Below are 18,411 nucleotides of genomic sequence, written 5' to 3'. Positions count from 1 at the left end.
TCTGCATGTCCTTGAAGTGACACCTGTAATGTGAATCTGAGATTCAAGTCACTGTATTGCCATTGTGGAACAGAAGATCAACTCAAAGATTACTCTATTGATTTGTGTTTAGAGCTGAAAGTGGTAATCCATCGTTTAACTTGGGTTATATATACTGAGATAAGTACTTAATTTGCCACCCATGCATCAAATAGACATAAGAGCAATGTATCAACTAAAACCTTTATTAGACCTGTGCGTGCCCATCAAGGCTACTGAAAGCCAGGGAGCCCTCTCCTTTGAGCTAGTCCCCGCTTCTGCTTCACGCAAAGCTTCACTGCTGAACTTGACAAGGAGAAGGTAGTAGAAACAGAAAGTGTTTGCCAAAACTGTGGAAAAAGTTGGGTGTAATGGTTTGAACAGTAGTGTTGTTGAATAACTAGTTACTCATGGTTCACATTTAGTCTGTGCCAGACACCATGGGGTGAAGGCTCCAATGACTGTACATATTGTTGAACCCAACTGTCTCAAGGGGTCTTTTATGGTGGTTCATTGGTAAATTTTCACTTCACAGAAGGTATGCCACATGCTGTGCTTAGCAGGTGACTGAAACTAAAATGTAGAAACTTCAGAATTTTACTTGGCTTGGCCATAGCTTTTACCACTGGAACTGTTCAGCTACATAGCGTGTCTTCCAGTTCCTGAACATTTTTCCCACCTTGCAAATATCACATCGTCAACAGAGGCAAATTGGGATGGATGAGGGCAGCTTTCTCACAGCCCACATTTTAAACTGAATATGAAATCAGCAAACATCAGAAGGCTGCTTGGTTAACTTTTTGAACTTTCCCTTAATAAGTATCTCAACTGATGAGGAAGTTGTCTAGGTGAAATTATAAAAGAATTCAATCAAATGAGAAAGGAATGGTAATGCAAAAATCATGGTCAAGAATTAGCAGAAAAGTATATTTCAGAATGAAATGGGGAGAAGTTTCAAGTTCCTGGGTGTCAACATCTCAGAGGATCTATCCTGGGCCAAACATATTGGTGCAAATTACAAAGGCAGCACGCCAGCAACTATACTTCATTAGGAGTTTAAGGAGATTTGATATGTCACTAAAGAGTAGCAAATTTCTGCAGATATACCACTGAGAGGACTCTAACTGGTTGCATGATTATCTGGCATAGAGACACCATACACAGGATTGGAAGAAGCTGCAGAGCACTATAGACTCAGCCAACTCCATCATGGGCACCAGCCCTCCTATCTCTGAGGACATCCTCAAAAGGCGATGCCTCAAGAATGTGGGTCTTCTCATTACTACCATCAGGGTCGAGGTTCAGAAGCCTGAAGATGCATACTCAATGTTTTAGGTACAGCTTTTTTTCCTTACACCATCAGATTTCTAACAGTCCATAAACCCATAAACACTACCCTCACTATTTTAGCACAATTTATTTCTTCCAATATTCTTATCGTAACATAATATTTTGTATGTATTGCACTGGACTGCTGCCACGAAACAACAAACTTCAGAACGTATGTCAATGATAACAACCCTGTTTCTGAGTCTGAGAATTATTTTAAGTACTACATGAATTAGTGTAGTGGAATAACAGTTAAACACAGGTTTTGAAAGGATAGGTGCCATTTTAGAATGGGAGGAATTATTTTTAAATTACATTGTTAGGATTAACTTCTTGGTGACCTTTGTGAAGACAAAAATTCGTGGTATTGGTGCAGCATTGTGAATTAACCACTGGATGTACTGCACATGGCTTTTGTGAAATTGATGATTCATTACAAATTGTGATTCAAGTTTGGAGTGATTGCCCAAGGACAAAAAGATACTGAAACTTAACAAACAGTATACTGCAGATGCTTGAAATTTGTATTAAAACAGAAAATGTTGAACATACTCAACCAGGCAGACAGGATTTCTGATGAGAGAAATAAAGCCAATGTTTCAGGTTTTTGAAATGTATTACCTCAGTGTCTTTTTTCTGCAGCCTAAGGCAAGTATATTAAGAGAGACTCTTTGAAGAGTTTGTTCAAAAATAACTGATATTATTACAAATAATTTTCTTCAACATTTGCTGTTTACTGGAGGGGAGGTTTGGTCAAGCTGTATACTGTACTCATAAATCAGAATATATTCTACAAAGAGTAAAAATTATTTTAAAGACAGCCATCCCAGTTAAGTGCAAGTATATTTGACAATTGCGTGTATAACCATTGTGGAGTGATTGTGGGTGGTTTGCACTCGTGTTTATTTTTCTGTACTTTTTTTTTATTGGTCATGCAGTCCACTATTTGATGCAATTACTTGTTTATGTGATTACAATTGGTGGAATGTCTAGTTCTGTAATACAGAAGATTTTTAGAGACTCTAGACTCATAATGAAAACACAAGATGAAACCATTATTTTTTTCCATGATAGTTATGCTGTAACAACTCAGATTTTTCAGAGGGCAATAGCAATTTATAATGTACAAACATTCTGAAGCAAAGAACAATTATTGATTCAAGGATTTTGTGCCTATTCTTAGTGTTCAAATACATGATCATAATGTTCAAAAGGGTTAGATGTCAGCAAATCTAATAAGAAAATTTTTGTATACCCTAATCATAAAACTGTTCTCAAATGGTTACTTATAACTTTAAATTTTAAAAATATCCATTAATACTTTGAGTTTCAGAGAAACAGGCAAACAGGTTTAAAAGCAAATCTTATATGTCTAAGGAGTTAACAAAAATACTCCAAACAAAACATACTGTATGTTTAGGAAAAACATATTCTATGTTGCTAAAAATGTATTTGCGATACTCTTCTTAGTGAATTTAATTAAGGTATTTTGTGTCCTAACTTTATGATCAGCCTGGGACTTGAAAAGGAATTGATCAGACCACATCTGGAGTACTTTGAACAGTTTTGGGCCCTATATCTAAGAATAGACGTACTGGCATTGGAGAGCGTCCAAAGGAGGATTACGAGAATGATCATGAAATGAAAGGGTTAATGTATGAGGAGCATTCGATGGCCCTGGTGATGCACTCGCTGGAGTATAGAAGAATGAGGGGGAATCTCATTAAAACCTACCAAATAATGAAAAGCGAGGTGGAGTGTACGTGGAGAGAATATTTCCAGGACGAGTCTACGACCAGATGGCACAGCCTCAGTATAGAAGCATGTGCCTTTAAAACAGAGAAGAGGAGGAATTTCTTTAACCGGGGGTGGTGAACCTATAGAATTCATTGTCATAGATGGTTGTGGAGGTCAAACCATTGGGTATATTTAAAGCAGAGGTTGACAGGGTCTTGATTAGTAAGGGCGTCAAAGGTTTGAGAAGGCAGGAGAATGGTGTTGAGAGGGAAAATAAATTAGCCATGATCGAGTGGTAGAACAGACTAAAAAGGCCAAATGGCTTATTTCTGTTCTTACGTCTTATGGTCTAAATCCATGTTTAATATGCAATTTTAATATATTATGCAGTTCAAAAAAAATTTGTATACCTTGTCTGCATTTTAAGGAACAAATTAAATTTGGTTTCAAGCATACTGTTTTGATGTTCCCTGAAGGGCTTGGTCTACATTTCACTGTTGGTTTGATAAAGATAAAATAATTTGCACAGGAAATAGCCCAGGAAGCAAGGTCCAACGCCAACATATATTTTGCTGATTAAAATGCAAGGTGGTGGTGTGTACTGCCATTAGTCTATATTTAAAGAGTAGCACAGAGTCATCTAAATTCGTAAGTTTTTTAGGCAACTGAATTATGCAATTAAGACAATTCAGATTTAATCCCTTGGTGAGTAATAGAAGAATTCTAAAAGCTTGACATGACATTTGTTCCTATTGAGGCAGTACTTTCTTCATTTTTACCAGATTAAAATAATGTAAACAATATCTTAAATAACTTAAGGCTCTGATATCCTTTCACACAAAATAATCTGCCGATGCTGGGGTCAAAACAACACTCACAACACACTGGAGGAACTCAGCAGGTGGGGCAGCATCCGTGGAAACGTCGACTCATCGTTTCCACGGATGCTGCCCGACCTGCTGAGTTCCTCCAGCGTGTTCTGATATCCTTTCACTTCTTCATCATTTAAGGCATTTATAATTCCATAAACAAAACACGAGTTAAGATGGATTTATATGACAGTATGGGGGAAAAAGGTCAGGAAGGAATGACTCCAAAAAGATGGTCATAAATATTCCAAAATATAAATATATTGGGCAATTGGTAAGTGCTAGATCTTGGCAAAGCTTGTAAATACCGTTTTAGAAGTGCCAGAAAGAAAAAGTTAAAATTTACCACAGCAAAAATGTTGATTTTAAAACATTGAAAATGGATCAGCTGTTAGATAAAATCCTAAAACACTGCAGGGAAAAAACAGCTCTTGTTGGTATTGTACACTTCTCTTAACTCCTTCAAGTCTAATTATTCTTTACAGTTGAGATTCCAGATGTAGGACTAGGATGTTCAACAAGGAACTAATGAACTCCTAGTTTAACTGGCTCTAAACCAACAGTCAATTAAGTTTCTGAAAGTTCAACATGAAGGCATTCTGTTCTGCTTTATTTTATCCGGTCAGGAGTAAAATCAGTGAGGTGACAGATGAACTGGATTTAGCGTAGGACAGAATAAAAGCAGCAGGAATTTAGATAAGTTAGGATTTCTGTAGAACAGATGTTGTTGCATTGGAGCAACAAATTAAATCCAGAGATAGCAAAAGAGTGAATAAGCTTTTCAGTAGCAAAATACTTTTGCAGCAATATTTTTGAGATGGGCAAAATATGCTGCTGAGTTAAATGGGGAGCTTCAAAGTTCAGGTTTGAAAAAAGAATAGACCCTGGCAAGTAATTGGTCAGGCCAAAAGAATGCAAAGAATGGCGAGTCTCTGCAGGTAGCAAAGTAAAATTGTATTGATATTTCTAACATACAACTGAAAGAAATTGGCCATGTCTTTTAGATGATTGTGCTTATAAGTAGCAGTAAAATGGGGAAAAGGACATTTAAGTACTTAGATTGCAAAGCTGCAACTGGAGCATTATCAACTCTAGACAGACTTACAATCCTAAAAACAGATGGTATCCATTGAGAAAATGCATTCATAGAGTAATCTCAAATAATTCTAGAGATGAATTGCTAGAACTTGGTTTTGGAGATCACTTTCATAACATAACCGTATATCCTGACCTAAAACTTTACAAAGTCTGCTCACAATATTGCTGTTCTATACGTTGTATCTACAACAGCGCAAGACTCACTGAAATACCCATAACATAAATTCCATTGTATTTAAATTCAGAGTACAAACACTGTTCACCTTAAATTGAATAAGCTTTCATTTCCTGCAAAATTATCTGATTTTCTTTTTCGTTAGTATAATATGTTATAAACAGATAGATGCACGAGTCCTGATGAAGAGTCATGGCCCAAAACATCAACTGCTTATTCCTCTCCCTGGATGCTGCCAGTTTTGCCGAGTTCCTCTAGCATTTAGTGTGTGCTGCTCAAGATTTATAGCATTTTCAGAATCTTGTGTTTCTGAATCACATACCTGATACCTGCTACCCGCCATGGTGCAGCAAAAACTAAGTGGCAAACAGGTGAATTAAAGGACTTTGGGTCAGTATAATCAAAGATAGTAAGTTTTAAAGCTTCATCATCAGCTTCTCTTACTGGTGGACATGTAATATTTTAGTGACTATTTATATAAATATGTACTTTATATATGAAGTAAAATTATGACTCGTCACATGGCAACTTTACTACACTCAACATAGAACTGGAACTGCATCTGCAGGTCATGAATATTATCATCACAACCTCAAATCCATTAAATTGAGAGCAGAGGGTCTTTAACAATATTTTTAAGTGTATGCTTATAAACCCTCTTCCCCACAACAACTATTCAGCTTTCAGGGATGGTAAAGCTTCCCCAAATTCCCAACAGTCCAACTCCCAAAGGCAGCGGGTGTGATGGGGGATGGGGGGGGGGTAGTTCTGCTAACCATTTGCTTATCAGAAATAGTGAGAGTGAGATTTAACTAAAGCCATGCTTTCTTGATTTTTGCGTGAAAGGCTCAATCAAAACCTTTCTCCCCCAACTCAAGAAGAAGATCCCAATTATATTCCCATATTCCCATTTCTATCCATCCCTCCCTCCCTGACAATAGACTCAAATGATTTAGCTATGGCCTATCAATTATATGTACACAGGTCAACTAGTTATTCACCAGTTTGCCAAATCAGGGATAACAGAAATCTTTAAAAAAAGTCAAGTCAAGTCACTTCTTTCAGGACAAACCTCAAGTATATTTCAGTTCTATGACACTTTTCAATTGATAAGTCAGAACCTTGTCCAACCTCAAGAGTTAACTCTTGATCAGCATGTATACAAGCCTCTCTTTATCCCAACCACTGGAAACTTCATCTTGGACCCATAAACCAAAGTAAGGACTAATAGGAAAAACTGGCATTGCCATTTTGCAACATAGCACATTTTTCCCATTCCTTGATTTACACCTCCTTTTCTTCCTTCCTTCCTAGTTCCACATACATCCTGCTTCACTCTTTTTTATTCTTTCCCTTGCCTTCTGCCTATTTTCCTATTGCCTCTGTAATTCCCTTCTATCTCTCCACTTTCACTGGATCCAAGCCCGCATGCTCAATTCATTCCTCCCTTGCCCAACCCCCTCCGCTGACACCATCTCTGCTTTCATCCCACCTTCACTTCCTTTCTCCTTCCCACAATCACCTTTAATGACCTAGTCTTCCATAAATTGTGATTAGGACAGCATCTACTTGAAATGAAAATGATGACTTATCAAACATAATTGAACTAATTTAATAAACGAAGGAAAAGGAAAAAAAGAGAGAGAAACTGGCAAAGCTAAAGATTGTGTTCATATTTCTAAATCCAAAAGCCATATATTAAAATGAAAAAAAAAATCCACCACAAATGAAATAAGTGTTACTAATCATATCTATTTTCTGTTATAATAGTATTAAATTATCCTTAGATAAAAAAAGTTTCAATTCATTTTTCTCCCGAATTAGAAGGCCTTCCGCTGATCAGGATTGACCATGGATATTGCATCCTGGCTGTCGACTTTTGAATTGCAAGCCAGGGCAGTACACGATATGGACAGGAAGCTATTGCTCATGTAAGCAGGTTCCCCCTCTCCATGTAGATGTTGAATACAAAGGGATGCCAGAGACTGATACAGTTTGGCACCAGCAGAGTCGCAGGAGTTGCCAGTCAGCGCTGAGCTCAACGTAGAACTGTGTCAGGGACTCTAGCTCTGGATTTTTCCTCGGGGCTTATTCCCGAAGCCTTCGCCATGAATTGGTATAGCTGCAAGCCAGCGAAGGTTTGAGATCAGTTTTCCATCTCCTAATTGCCAATCACTGCAAATGATCTGCTAATCGTGACTAACAAGCTCCATCTGCTCAAAGTGACTGGGTTTAAAGTGCCAGTAACCTACCTTTGTCCCTTCTGCTGTAGTAGAAAGCATTCTGCCAGGCTTAGTAACTAAGCTACATGTAACGGCCAGGAGCAGAACTTGGTTGTCAGAGGCTTTTTGAGATGCACGCCATTGTGAGCATCTAATAGGTAGTGGGAGCTTATCCTCACCACCTACACCACCATCCCCACCAGCTATAATAACCTTAAGGAACCTCTAGTGAATATCATCGCAATATTTCTGTTCCCCTCACTCCAAATGCAAAAGCCACTCAAATCTTTTATACTAGGAGTATGGGATGCTGACATTCAGTCAGGACAGAAACCACCAAGAAACCTTCATATTCCTCCTTCGCCAGACCATCTGCTCTTCAACAAGACTGCATAAATAAAAAAAGTAAAGATTTGGAATACTAACTTTCTTTTGTACATTTGCTGTAAACTAAGTTACTTTCATTAAGTAACTTTGATCAAAAATCTGTTAATGGTAGAATTCATTACCCACTTGTCTATGTCTATCCCAAGAGGATTTGCTGGACGTAGAGATAAGGGAGAAATTCCTTTATTCCTATCAGTCCGCATATCATAATAGTTCATTTCTTCAACCCAAACAGCTGACTGATCTAGGATACCTGGAGGAAAACAAACACCATGTAAGTATTTAAGACAAAATTAAAGTAAATGTTTTCTAACAGCTACTATCAATGGAAATTCTCCATTGTTCATTGTGCATTTTTTAAGCCAAATATTACAAATGCTTGGATAAATTGAAGGCGCCTAGCATGAACACAGTTTCAGCATAGATCATTCTCTGGCACCACAACAAGATTTTTTTTAAAAGAATTAACAAACAGAAGAGCAAAAATAGCATTTTTATCCATCAGAACAGTCATAGGGTTGACTGGAATCCCTTACCATACATTCCAAGCTTCTTGTAGTTTTCAAATATAAACAAAAAATGCTGGAAACACTCAAGAGATCAGGCAGCGCCTGTGGAAATGCCTTGGGTCAATTATCCAACTATTAGATTCTAACAGAATACCGAGAAGAGGTCATATTATCTGCATGATAACTTAGGTAGAACTTTCAGAAGATGCAGCAGATATTTATTAGAATGATACCAAGGACTATAGGTCTTTCATTAGACCAATATCTGTCAAAAGGGGCTTTGATAGAGCCTGATTTTGAATAAGAAATAGGTGTTCCTAGTGGCAGAAGGAGAATGATAAAGAGAGCATCAGGGTGGTATGCCAATTAAAAGCTTAAAAATATGCAGATGCTGGACATTTGAATTAAAAACCAATTAACATTTCACATCAAAGAAAAGTGAGAACTTAAATTAAAGTTACAGAGGATGGGAAAGGTACAGAATATGGGGAATATCCCTGATAGGTTAAGACCAAGGATACCCAGGTGATTAATTTTGCCAGAAATATCTGGTTAACATTATAAAGTAACTTTAACTCTCAATCCCAATTTGACCCTCAATGCCAATCTGATTGATATTCAATGGCTTTAAACACAGTTCCAGCACTGGGGAACAGCATATTACCTTCCATGTACTGTATGTTGCTTCTTTTGGGATTCAATATCAAAGTCAACAATCATAGGCAATTTGAAAAAGGATCCAGTGCATTCCTGACATTTATGCCAAATAAACTCTTCATGGTCTTCCAGTCGAGTACAGATATCGATTAAAGCCAACGTTTTGATGACAAACGCTGCCATCTTCTTCAGGGATGATCTAATCTTCTGGTCATTTCCAGCACTCTGTCAACCTTCATCGTTTGTCTCCCCATATGATGCTTGATCTACTCAGCACTTCCAGCACTCTGCATTTTCTACCATCTACAAGCAGTTCTGTCTTCACTCTCCTTTACGTTTCAGATCTCAAGTTCAGCAACACAGTTGACCTGCATTTCGCAGCCTTATCAAGTCCCTTTGTGTTTTCTCTCTTTCTCCGTGCACACACAAGCACACACTCACACCACTCCCCCCCCCCCACCCCGCACTGTAGAGTGTTTAATTCTCACAGTAACTGGTGAGTATTTTCTCCTTGTCAGTGTATTCCACATGCTTCAGTTTCCTCCCACAATCCAAAGACATCCAAGATAGAGCTAGTAAATTATGGGCATCCTACGTTAGTACCAGAGGCATGCTTTCCCCAGCACATCCTCAGACTGTGTTGTTTGTTGATGTAAATCAACGTATTTCACTATATGCTCTGATGTTTTGCTCTACATGTGATAGATAGAGCTAATCTTTGATTATTTTGAAATGCGAAGAAAAAGGATTTCAGGAACCTTTGAGCCTTTAAAATAAATTAATGCATTGCATTTTAAAGTGCATGATATGCAAATTTTATATTAAGTTTGTAAACTTCAACTTTTATTGTTCTCTTTAAAAAATGTTGGGGTAAAAGATGTCCTTTTTACTTCCTCATTCTGGGACTTCTTTGATATGATTATTCAAGCAATTTAATGGCATCATTCATGTGAGAAACCAAAGCCCTTCAAAGTGGAATCCGACAGCAGGCGATGCAAGGATTGCAGTCTTCATGTCACACTAAATTATTGTGGGGAGGCAGTAAAGCCCAGGCTATTGGGGTTATAAATAACATTAAAACAAAACAGAACAACAAAATGAAACCTTGTACTCAATCAAAACTGTATATCTAATAACTAAGTGAGCATTTACATTCTCTAGTTACTCATTCCTTCCGTAAGTTGATGCCTTGCATGATGTGGCACAACCTCACAAGCAGCAATCACTTTTTAAGCATCTTACTAAGCAGTTGTTTTATACCCATGAGCTTGTGCAAGTATTAATCTCGAGCCCAAACCAATAGAGGAAACTCCAACAAATGTTGCATTATTAAATTCATGCTAATTCTATTGCTCAGCCTTCAATACAGATCTTTTTTTAATGAATAATATCTTCCTGCAGGAACATAATTAATATGCCACTATTTGAAATCTCCTTTTATGATATTCAAAGAAATTGATTTGGAAAATAATTCAGTTTCATATCTACAGTAAGTCCGTTTAACCGTTGAATATAATAGTGTCATTTCTGTTGAAACCCAGAGTAGATCAAGATTATTTGATAAGACTTATAATTCAGTATAACTGTATGTAACAGCAGAAAGGAAAAGGCCAAATTGACCATTGTGGAATGACCTTTACACATTTACTTTGATAACCCTTAAATCAGAAAGGAGGTTTAATGTTATATGTTGAAAAGAATGCAAATGAGAAACCAAAACAATACTATACTCAATGGATGAAAATCCGAACTGCCAGATTTCAAGAACAAAGACCTTAATGGTTTATTTTTATTTTTAATTACATCACTCTTGATATTTCCTGAGAACAGCAAAAAAACGAGAAAAAGCCAGAAATGCCAGACAGCATCTTCACTTACAAGCAGAAGGCATAAACAGCTCAGAAACTGAGGAATGTCAAGAATAGAAGGAGGCTACTCAGCCTCCTGGACAAACTTTTGCAACTAGATCTCAGTGTATCTACATCTCAGCATTTTCTGGCCTTACATCCTGTTGATATTCTTACTGAAGGCAGTAATTAATTTATGTCATGAAAGTTTCCTATCTCCCAACATCTGGAGCTCTTCGGGCAAAAATTCCACATTTTTGAAAACATTTCTTAATTTCATTCTGAGTAGCTTAATTAAAATCTTATTCATTCGTACATGTTCTTAATTACCTTTGAGGGAAATAAAATCTTCCACCATATCTATTCTAAATAACTCTAATATCTTATGCCATCTTTTTTTTTTAAATTCAGTGCATGCTGTGTATGGAAATCTTTTCACTTCATTTGATGTTGCTATAGTATCATTCTGCTGAACCTGCTTAGCACCTCACCAAGGACTGAACAACTTTCTCTTGTGTCAGTATGCAAATCAAAATGTACAACCTCAGATGGTGCCTGACTAAAGCTTTATAACATCTACAGCAGGTTTCTATCCTTTGCATATTGTCCCATTTCAGTTAACTATTCAGAAAATACACAAAAATCCATTTTAGTCCATCAAAAATCTATACTCCAGTCATATAGCTTTCCAGATTTTCTTTGTACGCTGAATCCCAATTTCTATTGATATGTATGTTTACTACCATGCACAATGGATTTTTACATTTTTCACTCTAAGTGAAGAAGCCCTCCCTGAATAGTATGCCTTTTGGTGCTAAATTCTAGACTAGAGGTTGTAGAATAATCAGATATTTAGGTAAAAAAAAATTATGAGAATTCAAAATTAACCATCTTATCAAGTTTTAAGTTATACAATAAACACTATAGTTATGACAGATACCATTCTTGGAAAAGGAACATTAAAAAATACAGAATCAACTGAAATAATTTACCTATTTTCTCTTGCTTCATCAGTCTAAAGGAAACAGTTGAAGTTCCTATGCCACCCGATTTGGTGGTTACAATGATGTCTCCCTTATCATTTTTTGCTGGCCCAACTCGGCAGACTATTTTACTAGCAGACATCCATTCTGCAGTCAACAAACAGTTGTGTCCACATATGGACAATCCTTTGGGGGGAAAAATAGATTTTGAAGCATTGTTGAAAATATTATTAAAACAATATAGTTAAGATTTACACACACATTGCAAGAACTATGAGGAGTTTTAAGACAATAATTCAGGTTTCAGAAGCGTTATAATTAGTGAAAATTAAGAGTTGGTTTGAAATCAGCTGAACACAGAAAACACATTTCATTCCTCTCACACGAGGTTTCCTTTTTTTTAAAATTGGATAGGTTAATGAGCTAATGAGCTATTGAGAAGTAATAACATCCAGTATTCAAAACAGCTGAGACTTTATACTAGAAATTATTTACAAGTGATCAGTACATAGAAGCTAAAGGCATAAACATGCACACCATCACTTAAAAGGGCCTAATAATATCATCTATTTTACAACTTATTGTTAAAATGGTGGGCAGAACAATAGAACTATAGTTGTAGCACACTATTTATACTAAAACAGACAAATTATAGTTCTGATCATAAAATACCAAGTCCCCAACTATAATCACGTCACTACAGAAAAGCACTGAACAAAAGATAAGTACTTCTTTATTGAGAAAGGCAAAAAAATGCTATGTCGAGCGTTAAACAATATTAATGTAGTAGCAATTTGATTCCTCACTTCATTACAAATGGGAGATAGTTTGCTTTCATTTACTTAGGTTCTAAAAATTGCAAAAAACACTTCAGTTTTTTGCAATATTAGGTAAATGATGATAGCTTGGTATTCCACAGTCTGTGTGCCTCAGTGTTTTCTTCACGCTGTAAAGCCTATTTAATTATAAAAATGGCCAGTAACTTAATATAAAAGGCAAAACAGGCCGTACTTCTGAAGGAGTCAGGAAATATAAATCTTCTAGGTAACAAAAATGCCTTCCATATACAGTATTAACTACTGTATTTTGAAAAGCATTTACTGTAGACATTTTGATGCAAGTACTGATGAGTAAAGTTATGGAAAACCACAAAAGTTCTTCCAACAATTCAACGTTGCCATGTTGCCAAATTTCCATGGCACTTAACGCTGTTAAAACACAAATTGCATAAATTATACAGGGTCTCCCTGGGTTACAAATGACTTGACTTTACGCAAATTCTCCCATTTCACTTTTATAGCATTTTTCAAGCTAGTAGTAACAACATGTTTCATGGATCTTTATTAATGACTGGATAAAGTACATCTTCCATTCATTTAATTAAGGGTAGTGTTAGGTTGGTAATAATAAAACGAAATAATTTTAGAAAGTGTATATTGAGCAATAGTGTAGCTGTATATTGTGTAGTTGTAGAAAACGGATGCTTCTGACTTGTGCAGAAATGGCCTTAAAAGACTGCCTGTATTTCATCTGTACTGCCTAGACATCTTAAGTAACAAGACATTCAGTCAGTTAAAAGATCAAAGCAACAGCTTGCATCTGTGAACTCTCCTCCCTGAAAATGGATATCATCAATTATTTGGGAATAATGATATTTTCATCTGTTTTTTTTGATGCAACTGTTGAAAAGAAGGATACATGTTTGGAACATTTATGGAAAATCAGATCCTCTTTCTGGGACTGAGAATAGATTGTGAGAAGTGTGATATTATTCTTAAACAAATATAAGATCAATGCTTACAAAATGTAAACACTATCATGGAAATAAATTCTGGTCCCAATTTACATGTTTAGTTAATACAAAGCCAAATGCTATGTACAAAACAACTTTATTTCTGCAAAAATGTTATCCTTCCTATTCCTGAAGTAACAATACTTCACCATAATTCAAATCCTAAGGTACCAATCACTGTCAGCATCTCATCAGAATGGTCACCTATGACACTAGTCTGAAGAATTCTTGCTATGTGTCCTGGATCTGGGATGATTGACCTTCAACAATCACAAAGATCTGCATTTATGCAAAGCATGACACCAATTATTGGGGGCACTTCCTCCATGAACCCCCCATTGATTCCAATTTTACCAGGGCTGCACGATGCTTGACCAAAAGTTAAAATGATATCAAGTGGAATCACACTTCTGGACTGGAAACAAGTGGTCCTGATGAAACCCAAAACTGAGGCATAAATGAGAAGGTCATTTCATTCATGTACAAATTAGAACAGGGGTGTTGATGCCAATAACCGCCCCTTTTGTAGCATGAATGTGTGTTGCTATTTATTAGTCACGGCTAAATGTCATCTACTGTAAATATTGCTCCAGGTAGGTACAAGTTGCTTCAGTTGCTGGGGATTACAAATGAAATGGAACATTGCACAGTCAGTTCTGTCCATCCCCATTTTAAGCTTATGAAAAAGGATGTTTATGGTGAAGCAGCTGAAGGTAATTCAGTATGGGTTACAACCCTAAAAAAACAGTGTGATGTCCTCAAGCTGCAATGACTGTCTCCAACAACAGCTATTTTTCTTTGAAAAATGAATCCTCACTTAAGGTAGAAAGCGAGAAGTGCCCAAGGTCACCCAACTTGGAAACACACGAGTGTTCACCACTTGATAAGAGCACCCAAGGGCTGAACTGTGCACCAAGCAGCTCACCTTTAAACAGAATCTACCACAGAACCAACTGCACAGCCCTCACTCATTGCATCAGGCTGTAGTGATAAATTATTACTGGACAATAATTTGAGTGAGGTGCTGAGTCTGGCCAGAGAAGTCCTGACACAGTGTCAGTCCAGACTGTCGACAAGTCTGCCCTCTGGAGAGTGGTGGAGAATCTGGGGAGGGTAGCAAGGAGAACTGGAGAAACAGTAACAATATATCGTAGAACATGAATGGACACACAGTGCCGCAGCACCAGTTCACTCCAGGAAACTGAGCCAAGAACCTACTGGCATGTCCGAATAATTAGACCCAGATATAGCTGTAAATACAGGGCCAGTACCTTGGACTAATGGTTCCAGCACACTACAGCAGAGCATGGCAGGGAGCCAGCTGAGCATCCATCTGGTGGTAGCTACTTCCCTGGATACTCTAAAGACGTGTTCTGGAACATCAAAAGTTACCAAAATGAGAGCCAGTAGATTTATCACAGAGTCAATAGGAGGGGAGGTTTGCTTACCCCGCAAACTCTCATTGACTGCGATCATATTCCCAACAAGGGCGAAATCCCAAACTCTGAAGCTGCACAAGGTCATTCACATATTAAAGACATAGCTGACAAGATTTCCCCACTTGACCCCCCTGCTGAAATTTTCCTGTTGCTTTCCTGAGACACCATCTACGCACATTAGGTAGGAGAACAGCGCAATGGTTGGCACGATGTGCCTTATGCCCAATGACTGAACCTGGGTTAGGTCACAGTGGGTGAAGTCTGCCTCAATGGTGCTCATCAGCCCACTGTAAGCACACTTAAGACTGATGTCCTGGAATTGGTGCCCAGGTCATTTCAGACCCTGTGAGGTAGGATCTATATGAAATAGAAGATTGTAGGAGTAGCCAAAGACAGCATTTGCAGTGGTTGTTACATTTGTAAGCAATTTCTCAGCACCGAGTAACCGAATTGGGCAAAGGTTAGAATCCTTCTTGCTGTCCAAAGGCAGGTGTATGCAGAGGAAGTACAGTGCATCACAAAGCTGAAACATCTCCCAATCTAAACTTACCCTAGTAAACTCTGTTCCTTTCTTGACTCTGAAGGATACCTGTGAGTTAGAGGACATATTACAGCTGACTTCAGAGGTAACTCACCCATTCATCACTTTGGCTCAGCATCGTGTCACTGCTCTGCTCACCAGACATTGCCACGAGCAATATGTCAACACGACCAACATTTTTGAAGCAATAACGGTTTAAAGACTCTGTAGTAACACCATTTTCAGAGACAATCCTTGTTTTGCCAGACTTAATGAAATGATCATTTAACTTTTAGTTTCAGTCATTAAGTTTAACATTGCATGGATGTTAGGTGGCAACTGTTTTGGCCTCTAGAGGCATTGATTGTTTTGTATGCAGTTAGTTCTGTACAAACATCACTTTCTGTTCATAAACTTATTTTATATATCATTTCCTGTGGGGGATCATTTAGATTTTGACTTGAAGAACACAAGGCAGAAAGACATCCATCTCCATCCACCCTTTATTTGTTCTTGAAACAGCAATATATGTTTGTCTTGAGCAATCTTAATATTGGTAAACATTTAATAGATGTACTTTGAAGGAAATATGTTTATTGTTCATACCTCTGTAACCATCATTGCACTACGAGTTCACTTTGGTCTACACAGCATAGTTATGGAACATGGTATGTGTGTATTACCTTGCTTAACACTGATCATGAGAATAATTGTCAGTATTAGCATGTTCAAATGTTGAACGATTTTGTACTAAATCTAATACATATTTTACTTAACTTACTGCAATTTCACAAGTTTTTCCCTCATTAAAAACCAGCAAGGTGGCTTCCAGCTCAGGTGATCTTTGAGGGGCTTTGATAAGGGGCCCAAAACTGCTCACAATATTCCAAGTGCAATCTCATCAATGCCTTATAAAGCCTCAGCATTACATCCTTGCTTTTATATTCTGGTCCTCTTATAATGAATGCTAACATTGCATTTGCTTTCCTTACTACAAACTCAACCTGAAAGTTAACCTTTAGGATATCCCGCACAAGGACTCCAAAGTCTCTTTGCACTCTGATCTTTGAATTGTGCGTGGAATTTGAATTTGAAGCAGAGGATGCAAGTTCAAGAGGAGAACTAGGGAAAAATTTATGTGAAGCATGACAGGAAGCTGGTTCCTATCTCTGTCTGCTGCTTCAATTTCATCCTCTATAGAGCAACCATGCTGTATTCGAGGGCTTGCAACAATGGTTGGTTCTTCAGTTACTTTCCCAGAGTGACAACCACCACTGTCAAAGTCAGCTGCTGCATCATACACCTTTGCCTCTGCCGAGGAAGCCTCAGCTTCGCACTCCCTCCTTGAGCACCCTCAGTGTAGCCTCCAAATGCACTTTCTCTATGTCCGTATTTGCTCTCTCCATGTCTATATAAGCATTCTCCATTACCATATCAATTTTGCACTTAGCATACTCTGCTCTCATTCTTGCCACTTCAGCTCTGACACGGGCTCATGCTGGAGGAATGCTAATTGTAGTTTTGCTTGAGCATCGCAAAGATGTGATCGATGTGCCACATTCTGACCTGACTCGACGACAGGCACTGTTTGGGTTGGAAGCTGACACTATAGCATACGACATTCAGACACGTCTCCAGTTCATGGGCGATGCCTTTGAAGGCCAGTTATCTGTTCCGTCTACTGCCCTTGCAATGCGTGTACAAAGCTAGGGAAGGAGTTAAACTCCCTCTCAAAAATCACCTAAGGCAGAGTCTTTTGTCAGGGTTTTTAATGAGGAAAACCTTGTGAAACTGCAGAGGGTTAAGCAAAACACGATAGCATAAAAGCAATAAACCTTAAACATAACACTCCTTCAAGTACTTCCACTAAATGTTTTCCAATATTAAGAAAGGTTAAGACTCATAGATATTGCTGTTCCAAGGGCAAAACCCTTCGTTTAAGATGGCGCTACCAAACGCATAGTAGTTCAAAAGGCAAGAAATTCAACTAAAAGCATTACTAATAACACCTTATCTAAACTAACTTGCGCTAAACTATCACCACAAATAATAAAGAAGCAAGCAGAGGCAAAGCTCATTCAAAGGATGGGCTGTGCGGGTGCATCACAAAGCTGAAACACAATATGTTCAAGATGGTGTCGCAGACCAAGTTGGTATTGCTATCACTGTTGCAGTGAACGACTTGGAGAGGAGTTGATGCGGAAAGGTTTTGAGGCCCATCCACCTAACCCTGGGGCGAGGTTAGATTACTCCCTGAGCCAATTTGGTGAGATCGAGAACAATTTTGGGCTGTGCGGCCTGAAGCCTGATTTATACTTGAGCGTCAAATGTACGCCGTAGCCGCATACCCTACGCTGTACTCTACGCCGTAGCCTAACACGCATCTCTCCCAAAATGTAACTATGCACCGCGGCGACGCAGACCACAACAGCTGTGATTGGTCCGCTTGGTAGCATCACATTTCCTCCTACATTGAAATAGCTTCGCATTGGGCGACTGAAGGGCAGGGAAGGAACTCTGGCTGCAATGCTTTCCATAAAGCTTTACAGACCTCCGAAATTATGGAGGACCCTGTGCGTACACTGATGCGAAATAAATGGTTGGACATGATGAACCAAATCGTCAAATCTACCTGCTGACATCTGAAAATATTTGAAACGCATTTCCTCGTCCATATCTCTCAGTGGCCAGACAAGCACAGAAAATTCACCCTCCTTCAGATTCAGTCGCCATTGTTTGAAGTTCGAGTTTCTTCGTGTTGAGTTTCAACACGAAGAAACTCAACATGGTGGCATAGAAACCCTACCGCCAACTAGCGTTTTGGCAGTG

At 38.1% G+C, this 18,411-nt stretch overlaps 1 protein-coding gene across 5 annotated transcripts in view; it reads right to left on the bottom strand.

Moving 5' to 3' along the window:
• exoc2 (exocyst complex component 2) overlaps window positions 1–18,411 on the bottom strand; it is a 265,211-nt gene that overhangs the window by 169,066 nt on the left and 77,734 nt on the right. For all 5 annotated transcript variants that reach the window (XM_063069708.1, XM_063069706.1, XM_063069705.1 and 2 more), the window contains 2 exons: window positions 11,841–12,017; window positions 7,962–8,088 (listed from right to left, as the gene is read on the bottom strand). In XM_063069708.1, the coding sequence (XP_062925778.1) occupies window positions 7,962–8,088; window positions 11,841–12,017 (304 nt within the window). The remainder of the gene's footprint in view (window positions 1–7,961; window positions 8,089–11,840; window positions 12,018–18,411) is intronic.

Source organism: Mobula hypostoma, chromosome 17 (assembly GCF_963921235.1).
Source record: "Mobula hypostoma chromosome 17, sMobHyp1.1, whole genome shotgun sequence".
In the NCBI taxonomy this organism is placed as follows: Eukaryota; Metazoa; Chordata; class Chondrichthyes; order Myliobatiformes; family Myliobatidae; genus Mobula; species Mobula hypostoma.
Note: the sequence above shows the minus strand (reverse complement) of the source record. Positions and strands in the feature narration are given on the sequence as shown.